The following is a 9,921-nucleotide window of genomic DNA, read 5'->3' as shown; positions in this document are numbered from 1 at the left end:
CAGACGCTGGCCCCCCAGACGCTGGCCCCCAGACGCTGGCCCCCAGATGGTATCCTCCAGATGCTGTCCCCCCAGGCACACATGCTGTCCCCCCAGATGCACTGTCCTCCAAGATGCACATGCTCTCCCTGCAGACAGCCCCCCAGGGACACACACACACACACACACACACACACACACACGCCCAGACACACTCCTACAGTGCACGCAGTCTTCACCCCCGGACGCAGCACACCACACGGCAGTGCCCCCCTCGGACCTGCACACACCGCGAAGCCCACACCCCAGCCCCACCCCGCTAGGAATGCCGTCTCCCCAGCTTCGGCACAAGAAGGTCCCACTCTCCCATCGCGTGGGCCCAAGGAGGGCCAAAGGGGGAGGGGCGCCGGGAGGGATGGAGAGACAGGGACAGACCCCGGCTGCCTTCACAGACCCCCGGGGGCCACCTGACACTCAGCGTGCCACACCTCCCAACCCCCACGGCCTCGGCCCTGCCTGGCCCTCCGGCCACACCTTCCCAACCAGGTCCTAGAACATCAAATACCGTGCGGTGCGATTCGTGCTTTACAAAAGCAGGTGTGCGCAGCGGATACACCTGCCCGACGCCCACCCTCCCTGCCCTCTGGCATAACGCCCCTTTCGGGGTGGCCCGCCCCGGCCACCCCACCTGAACTGCACAAGCCCCCTGCTCCGCTCAGGTCTGTCTACGGCCCGGCTTCGGGGGCATCCAGGGATCGGCCTCTGCCTCTCCCCACGGCCCACGGCGTTTGTGATCCGCTGACCCCGGGCCCCCGCCGTGAGGAACTGCACCGGACACCGCCCCTCCCGGGGCCCGTGTGCCAGGGAGCCGCACGTCGGAGTGGTCCCGCGGCCACGGGCGCAGGTGGAAGTGAGGGTGTGCAGGAGCCACCTGGCTGGCACGGCGGGGCTGTCCGCATTCCTGGTGAGCCCCGAGAAGCCCCAGAGATGTCCAGCCTGCAGGCGATGCTCTGGCCGCGGGGGGTGGTCGTCAGGCCGCCCGCAGTGGCCCTGGCTGTGGAGTGACTGAGGGCAGCTGGGCAGCCGCCCCCGGAGCCCCCCCTCTCGGAGAGGCCAGGGGCCCCGGAGCCAGGCGGGGAAGGGAGGCGGGTCCTGCCTGGCCTGGCTGGACGGGTGACCCCGGGCGGGCCCCAGGGGTACCTGTGTTCTCCCGCAGGGGGCAAACCCCGCTGCGGGGGGGCCTGGGAGGGACACCAGCAAGAGGGCCGCAGGTGAGGACGCCTCACGGTGGCCGTGAGAGGCCGGGGCCGGCCTGTGCCCGGCTCTAAGCCACTCAGGCACGCGCGCACACACACACACACGCACGGGCGCACACGCGCGCACACACACACACGCACGGGCACACGCGCAGGCACACGCACGCGCATGGGCGCACACGCACGCACACACACGCACGGGCGCACACGCACGCGCACGCACGCGCACGGGCACACGCGCAGGCACACGCACGCGCACGGGCGCACACACACGCACAGGCACACGGCGCACACACGCACGGGCGCACGCACACACACGCACGGGCACACGCGCAGGCGCACGCGCACACGCGCGCAGGCGCACGCACGCACAGGCGCACGCGCGCACACACGCACGGGCACACGCGCAGGCGCACGCACACATGCGCACGGGCACACGCGCAGGCGCACGCACACACGCGCACGGGCACAGGCAGGCCGCAGGCGGCCCCTGGGGCTGGACCCGCATGGTCTGTGCTGGAACCAGTAGGACAGGTGGTTGCCCCAGAAAGCGGGCCGTTCTGGGCGCAGCAAAGGGCCAGGCCGACCCCATGGGCAAGCGCGCTGGCTGAGGTGCCCAGTCCACCTCACCGAGGGCGGACTAAGCCGACAGCCCGTTCCCTTCCCTGGAAGCCCCCAGGGCCTCCAGCAGACCCCCGCTTCCGGGCCTCCTCGCGGCCACTGCCAGCGCACGCACGAGGGCCACAGAGCATCACGACCGCGCCACGGCCCTGGGGGAGCCCCACGTGCATGGCCCACGGTGGCCGGCACAGTGCCCGGACCCCCTGCCACAGGCCCACCCCAGGGGCCCAGCCGGACACCCTGGTGGCTGCTTCCAGATCGCACCAAATCTGCCGGATTCCAAGCGACCCCTGCCCGCACCTGCCCGCACCTGCCCGCCACCCCCCGCACAATAACACCCACCGAGAACTGGTCCAGCATCAGCCTCCCCAGAGGGGCCCGGCCCCACCCCAGCTGTCGAGGAACCAAGAAGGGCCTTGTCCACTGGGCCTCCCTCACGTGCTGGCACTGGACCCACAGGACAGGGTAACACGACCAGAGGCCCAGACCACCCAAGGGGCCCTGCCCCGTGAGCTCTGACGGGGTGTCTCCCGGGGACCAGAGGGTGGCCTTCAGCCAGAACCAATGCTCCGCCCACTGTGAGGGCTCAGGCACCGGGCAAGCCCTGGCCAGAGAGCCCCTCACTGCCCCCACACCCGTGCTGCCGGGCCCCCCGCCCACGGCCTGCAGCCGGCTTCTTGAAGACAGACAGGAGGGCATGGAGCCTGGGCACGCTGGGGCCCCTGGAATCCCTGAAGGCCGCGGGGTGGGCCGCCCACCTCTCAGGGGGCACACGGCACCTGGCACTGGGCTCCAGAGCGAGCCTGAAGTCCCCGAGGGAACGGGCAGGCCGCTGCCGCAGCTCAGAGGGGAGCCCTGAAGTCCCCGGCTGGCGGCCCTGCCTCTCCCGGGGCTCAGCCCTGTGGGGGCCCGAGGGCGTCACTGCCCCGTGGGGCCCAGGCCAGGGTGCGGCACGGCTCCGCCCCACCGCCCGCTGCCCCGGCCCTCACAGGGCAGGGCTGGTGGGAGCCTCCAACAAACTGGGGCGGGAAGAGAACTGTTTCCTGCCAAGGTGGCAAGCCCTGGGTGTCCAGCCCGAGGATGGGGCACCCTCCTCGTCACGGCTGCCTCTGACGCTGCAGGGACAGCTCCCCAAGCCCTACCCCGTGTGGGGTTCTCCCCAAGGGGGCCAGACCGTGCGGGGCTGAAGCCTGCCAGCCTCCAGGCCTTGCCCCAGGCCACTCGGCGGAGACAGAGTGTGGAGACCCCAGGGCTCCCCACCGGGGGCAGGAAGGCCAGCCGCACCGCCCCGGCGGGAGGGCCCCCAGGCCGCCCCCCAGCCGCTCCTCCCGACTCACGGCCCCCAACCCAGCTGCGCCTCACACCGTGGCTCCGAGATGTCCACCCTGGCCCACGTGACCCGCCCACCTCTGCCCACACTGTTCCTCGCCCGCAGGCCCTCCCCCTCCTCACCTGGCCAGTACCCCCCTCTCCTTCCAGGCCGAGGTGCTTCCCCTCCCCCCCCCGGGCCTTCCTGCACTGTGGACCCCCGGCTGCCCAGGACAGTGGCCCCTGCTCTCCCGGGGCCCCAAGAGCAACCAGGCTGGACACCCACGGGCTTGAGCAGGAGCACCCGGTGACCAGCACGAGGAAGAGCAGACGGCGGGCAGGCTGGGCCGGCAGCACTGGCAAAGGGCATCTGTGGGGTCTGGGAACCGTGGTCCGGGCACACTTTCCCCTCCACGTGCTGACCCTGCCAGCCGAGGCCGTCACCTGGCCGTGCCGGGGTGGCAGTCCCCAGGGAGGCACAGGAGGCCAGCAGGTCAGCAGCCAGGGCCCAGGCCCGCAGGGCCACCGCCGGCCGCCCCAGTCCCGTTGGCAGGGCCTGCGCCCCAAGCCAGGGGCTGAGGCCACTGCTGGGAAAAACCAACATTTCCCCACGGCACTGGGCGGGGGCGGGGGGGGGGGGCCCATTGATTGCCGCACAATGAAGAAGGAGCCTGTGGCAGGAGTTTCCAGGCCCAGCTAAAGGCGACTTTGTTCAAGGCTCCCTCCTCCCCCCAGAGAGGACAGTGATTTATTTTCTCTTCCAGGAGTGGGGCCCGAGACATAAATGGGGCGGCTGGCCCGCATCCTCACCTCACAGGGCCTGGGCCCTGCTCCCGTACGTCCACCTCAGCTGGGGCTGCACGGGGGCCACAGCCACTGCCTGGAGGGGCGGGGAAGGCCCCCTGCGGCCTGGCCAGAGGCCAAGGTCGGCCGGCGCACACGCACCCCACCACAGCCGTCCTGAGGCCCGCACGCCTTCCCGCCGAACCGCACACACAGCGGCAGAACCTTCCCAAAACAGCCCGAGGGTAAGAGGGCACCCAGGCCCTGGGGTCAACGCTCAGCTCACCCAGGGCACGCCAGCAAGGTCCCGAGGACGGGCAGGGACCTCAAGGGCCGGCTGCATTATCCTTGGAAAAGTTCAAACGTGGCCACCCTTAAACAATCTTCCAGCGCTGTTTGTGAAGAGGCCTCAGCCTTTTCCTTCTGAGCCTCTCGAGCTCCCACGGTGAGAAACCCAAATCCTATCTTGCCTCAAGTTTGGAAAAAGCTGTTTAAGACAAACCCACCAGGATTGTGAAACTCTCAGAAAGGGAAACTTTAAAACACGATCTGAGTCTGGAGACACACTGACTCCAGAAAGCGTGACGCAGGGAGAACGGCTTTCCGGAAACAGCCCGGCTCCCCTCTGCACTGGTCTGGCGGCCTGAAGGTCCGCACGCGGCCTCCTTACCCGCAGAGGAGGAGGCACCCAGAGTGACCTTGCGCCTTGCGTCCAGGTCTGGAGGAGAAGCCAGGGCGGTTCAGGAAAAGGGGCTCTTCCCAGCACCCCGCCCCCTGATGCCACGGAGGACCTTGCCCTTGGAGAGCGGCTCTCAGCCCTGTTGCTGCCTGGGCCCTGGCCACTCACAGCCAGGGCGAGGGCCAGCGCTGGAGACCACGCGCAGCCCCAAGGCCAAGGCTGAGGGGAACAGAGCAGGGTGCGGCCCCTCCAAGGGCCCCCTGCCGCCCACTGCCATCACCACCATCCACCACTCTGCCTCGGGCTCTGGCCAATGGCCGGGTCAGGCCAGCGGCCTCCAGGGCTCCGGCTCTGTAGCCAGAGGACAGGCAGGTGTGGGAATGAGGGGAGGCCACGCAGATAAAAGAGGAATCAGAGTCCAGGCCGCCGGCCACCGCGGGGGGTGGGGGGACCTTGCCGGGCATGACCTGAGTGCCCGCAGCGCCCAGGACACTGCCAGGCCCAGCCACGCCTGAGCAGCCCCCACCCTCAAGCCAGCCGGCCAGTCCCCGGCAGGGCAGGCGGGGGGGTACTGTGGCATTAGGCCCACCTGGGCTGCCGCCTGCCACCCAACACCCAAACGTGCCCATATAAGGCCGGGTTGGGCTCGGTGCACCCGCTGGGTGGCGGGGGGAGGGGTGCGAAGCCTCAGAGGACTGGTGGACAGGGCAGGGACGATCCTGAGTGGTCAACACACCCAAAGGGCTGGCCTGGCCCAAGGTCCCGCCTAGCTGAGGGGAGGCCAGTGGGGAATATGGCGGGCGGAGTCCGTGAACATGGATCTCCCATCATCCAACAGCCAAGGATGCCCCTTCTGAGGCTGGGTGTGGGGCAACAAGGGTCGCTCGGGAGACATTCCAGGCCTGCCTACTTGGACGTCAGGTGAATGAGCACGCGTCTAAGCCCTGGCATGGCACGCGCCCGCGGGCCGTACGTAGCCTGAAGCAGGTGGTGCTCGGGGTCTGCCTGGAGACAAGCCCCCACCCGTACACCACGCAGCAACTCCACACTCCGGGGACTTAGCCCCGCGGCCCATACCCTGTGCCTTCCTGGGGGTGGGCCAGCTCAGGGCACGGGGCTGGGTCACAAGTCCCAGACACCAACAACGCCCCCGCTGCCCCCGCTCCGCACCCTGGCCACCACGGGGGTCTCTGAGGATTCCACTGTGGCCAAAGAGCCGACCCCACAAAGGTCCCCAGAGCACCCAGCTACCCTCAACTTCAGGTACACATAGGGGTGCGTGTGTCCTGAGGGGACTGGGGCCAGAGCCTACTCTGCCAGCCAGTATGGGGCCCACAGTGAGCCGGTGCGGGGTGCTGGTGGGTGAGGGGGACCCTGTGGGTGAGCATGGAGCCCCAAGAGTGCGCAGGGTGTGATCTGGAGGTGAACTGGGGGACCCTACAGAGGAGCTGGGGGGACATGGTGAGCTGGGGACGCCCTGTGGGTGAGCTGGGGGCACCCCATGGGCAGTGTTGGAGGGGAACCCTGTGGGTGAGGAGACCCGCCAAGCTCTGGGCCAGTAGGGGCGGGGCGCAGGCACGCGCGCCAGCCGGGCACTGTGGCAGGGTTCAGAGCAGGGAGGGAAAGGGGCGGCGCTGGCCCGGCCGGGGCGCCGGGCTGGGCGCCAGGACTCACCTCGGGCGGCGGCGGCCGGCGGGAGGGCCCCCAGCAGCAGTGGCGGCAGCAGCAGCAATAACGTGGGGCTGGGCGTCATCTTGGCCTGTCCGGACCTGGGGGTGTTGGGGGTCAGTCACTGGCACGCGGGTCAGGGGACGCCCCTCTCTAGGCTAGGGCCCCGGGGCCGCCAGCACCCCAGTCCCGGGCCGCGGGACTGGGGTGCGGGCCGCCCCGCCCTCCCTGCCAGCGCTCCGGGCGGAGGAAGCGGCGGCGGGGAGCTCCGTGGGTATCAAAGGCAGACAAAGGGTTTACACTAATTACCGGCCTCCCCCGCCGCCCCCCGTCTCCAAACACCGTCTGGATTCCTGGCGCTTGTAACTCGGGCCCTGCCCGCGGGACACACAACACCGGCGGCCGCGCAGATAATCGCCTGCGCCATTAGCGGACAAATTTGCGCTTGGGGGGGGGGGGCCCACGTGGGGTGCAGGGGCGGGGGCGGGGCGCGGGCAGGGCCACTAGCCCAGCAGGGGCGGCGGCGGCGCGTGCCAGTGCCCCGCAGCCTCGCCCCCGGGCATCTGGGCCCCCGACCCCCCCCCAACCCCGGACCGGATCTTGGACCCCGGACCCCGGTGCTCCCCAGTCGGCCCTCCCAGTCGGCCCCTTGGGGGTCGCGGGCGCGCGCAGGGGCTCACCTCGGCCGGGGCGGGCGGGCAGCGGGACTCAGGGCCGGGCCCGCGGGACGTGCTGCGCGGTCATCGCCGCCCCGGGCGCCGCGCCCCGGCGCCCCGCGCCCCCCGGGCCCGGCCTCGGGACGGGGCGGCGCTACCTGGGCGCGGGGCGGCTCGGGCCAGGACCGAGGCCGGGGCCGGGGTCGGGGGACAGAGCGGGCGCAAGGGTGGAGTCCAGGGGCCGGAGGCCGGGGCTGGGGTCCCGGGGCGGCGGGGCGAGGGGCCCGGGGCGCCGCGCCGCGAGGCGTCCTTCCCTGCGGGGCTTTGTCAACTCTCCCGGAGCGAGCGCCGAGCCCGCCGCGCGCCCCGCCCCGACACAACTTCCGTCCAATCGACGCTCCCTCGCTCGCCCCGCGCCCGCCCCGCGCCCGCCCCGCGCCCAAACTTTCCCCCAATCCGCGCGCGCGTGCCCCGCCCGCCGGGCTGGCGACCTTAACCCTCGCGGTGCGGGCGGCCAGCGGGCGGGGCGGGCTCCCCGGGGCGCGGCCCCGCCCCCAGCCCGCGCCCTCCGCCCGCCCCCTGCCGGCCCGGCCCCCGGCCCCTAGACCCCGCCAGCGCCCCGCCCCCGGCCGGGCGCCGCCCCGCCCCCCCACGCCCCGCGCGTCTCCGCCACCCCCGCCTGGCCTGTGCCGCCCCGCCCCGCCCCCCCCACCCCGAGCTCTCCACGCTGTTCCGCCCGGCACCTACCCCTCACCTGCACCCACCGGCCCTGCGTCGGACGCCGTAACCTTAGCGCTCCCGGTGCCCTCAGAGCTGGCCGTGGGGGGCCCGCGGGCCGCCTGACCTCCGGCCAGCCCTGACTCCAGCCGGGCCGTCTCCTGGTCGAGGGGCGAACGGGATCGAGACCCAGCCCTGACCCCAAGCGGCTCCGGGACGGGGACGGGGCTGGGGGCGCGGAGCACCGCGGTGCTGCCCCGCTAACCGGCGGCCTTGAGCGAAAGCAGGTAAGTTCCCGCCGCCCACCCGGGGGCCTCAGGCCTGTGACCCACCGTGACAGTAACGAGGACATTAACAGTAACGACAGAGAACAACAGGCGGCCTCCGGAGCCGGGCAGCGGCCTTTGCTGTCACCCGGCAGGGAGAAGGCAGGTGACCTACCCAGGGGTTCCGCCCCAGCGGACCCGGGTCCAGGGCTGAGGCCATGTGCTGTGGGGGCAGCTGTCCTGGGCTTCTGCCCACCCGCCCTTGCCCTGCTCCGCACCCTGCGCGTTCTGCCCGCCTCGCCTCCCTGCCGCCCAGCGCGCCCCCCTCCTCCTGTCCCCCCTCCCCCCTCCCCCTCCCCCCTCCCTCACTGGCTAGCCTCGGCTCCACTGTCACTTCACTTGAATGGAGAAATCACCATTTTTTATATAATTTTTTAAATGTATTTATTCATTTCTTTCTGAGAAAGAGAGCACAAGTGAGCAAGGGGCAGAGAGAGAGGGAGAGAGATGCAGAGCCCAGAGAGGGACGCGAGCTCACCCAACACGGCTCCGACTCCTGAAGAGGGAGACACGGCCTGAGCCGAAGTCAGATGCTTAACCAACTGAGCCACCCAGGCGCCCTGAAAAATCGCCATCACCACTTAAAACAACTCTGGTCCTGCTGTGGCCCCACAGCGGCCTCTAGGTCCCCTCTGGACTTCTGTCCATGCTGTTGCATCAGGAGCCCTGCCTGAAACAGCCTCTCTCCTCCCAGGAGTCCCCTCTTCCAGGAAGCCTTCCAGGAACAATTGAAACTACAGAGGGCTTGGAAACCGACATCCCCAAGGCAGAGGACAGCTGGGCAAGAGACTCCGGCAGCCAGGGTCAAGGCCCACACTGCCCACGCTGCCCACCAGTCCCCAGCCAGTGAGAAGGCAGGTTCCCAAATCCTGCCCCGCCGCTGCAGCACCTTGTGGGTGGGTGGAGGTGAGCCCAGCCCAGCCCTGTCCTGCCGGCCCCCTGAGGGGAGGCCCGAAGGGCAGCCCTGAGAAGCCTTCCTACACTTGGACTCAGGCCCTGCAGACGGGGAGGGGAGCACCGAGAGCTGTTTCAGGGCCCACCTGAGAAGGAGGGATGTGGGGGGGCTGAGCTGGCACGGGGGGTCACAAACAGGTGCTCGCAGATGAAATGGGCGGGTGGGTGGAGGGGCTCCCGGCTACTGCCAAGGCTGCCCTGGGCTTCAGGAACAGGTTTGTGAGGGGGCACGACTGGAGCGTGAAAAGCTCCAACAGGTGTGCAGGCCACCAGAGCCAGGTGTGTGGCAAGGTGGCTCGGATGTGGGGGGAGGCCAGACACAAGGAAGTAGGCTGGATGCGCAGCAGTCAGTGCGGGTGTGAGGGATAAGTGGGTGCTGGGAGGGGTCACAGGCTGATGAGCAGCCCCAGGTGGGGCTGCCGTCCAGGCAGGTGGGCCAGGAGGCGTGGCCCCCACCCCCACGGTACTGGGTAGAGCCCCAGGGAGCTACTTTGGGCTTCCTCCCACTGCCCTGTGTAGTGACACGCTGCCCCCTGGAGGAGGCACAGACCGAGGTGGCCCCCACCAAAGAACACCCAGCTCCCCTTCCCAGCCTCAGCACTTCCGCACCCCGAGGCCACCTTTCCAGGTCCCCAGGCAGGAGCCAGGGCCCAGGCCGCTTCCTCCAGGAAGCCCTCCCACTGACAAGCTCCCACTGCTCCTTCATGACAGCTGGCCTGAAATACCAAACCTGTTTAAATCCCACCCCTTTAAAAATTTTTTTTTAATGTTTTATTTATTTCTAGGAGAGAGAGAGAGACAGCGCGAGCAGGGGAGGGTCAGAGAGAGAGGGAGACACAGACTCTGAAACAGGCTCCAGGCTCTGAGCTGGCAGTCAGCACAGAGCCCGATGCGGGGCTCAAACCCACAAACCCACGAACCGTGAGATCATGACCTGAGCGAAAGTCGGACGCTTAACCGACTAAGCCACCCAG

General features: G+C 69.7%; 1 protein-coding gene across 1 annotated transcript in view; it reads right to left on the bottom strand.

Moving 5' to 3' along the window:
* Positions 1 to 8,153, bottom strand: part of FGFRL1 (fibroblast growth factor receptor like 1) — a 16,183-nt gene extending 8,030 nt beyond the window's left edge. The window contains exons 1-4 of the mRNA XM_039220349.1: positions 8,109 to 8,153; positions 7,705 to 7,828; positions 6,604 to 6,712; positions 6,301 to 6,395 (exon numbers count right to left, since the gene is read on the bottom strand). Of these exons, the coding sequence (XP_039076280.1) occupies positions 6,301 to 6,395; positions 6,604 to 6,712; positions 7,705 to 7,828; positions 8,109 to 8,153 (373 nt within the window). The remainder of the gene's footprint in view (positions 1 to 6,300; positions 6,396 to 6,603; positions 6,713 to 7,704; positions 7,829 to 8,108) is intronic.
* Positions 8,154 to 9,921: the final 1,768 nt, after the last annotated feature.

The sequence above is a fragment of the Hyaena hyaena genome, unplaced genomic scaffold (assembly GCF_003009895.1).
Source record: "Hyaena hyaena isolate Hyena2069 unplaced genomic scaffold, ASM300989v1 scaffold_886, whole genome shotgun sequence".
Taxonomy (NCBI): domain Eukaryota; kingdom Metazoa; phylum Chordata; class Mammalia; order Carnivora; family Hyaenidae; genus Hyaena; species Hyaena hyaena.
Note: the sequence above shows the minus strand (reverse complement) of the source record. Positions and strands in the feature narration are given on the sequence as shown.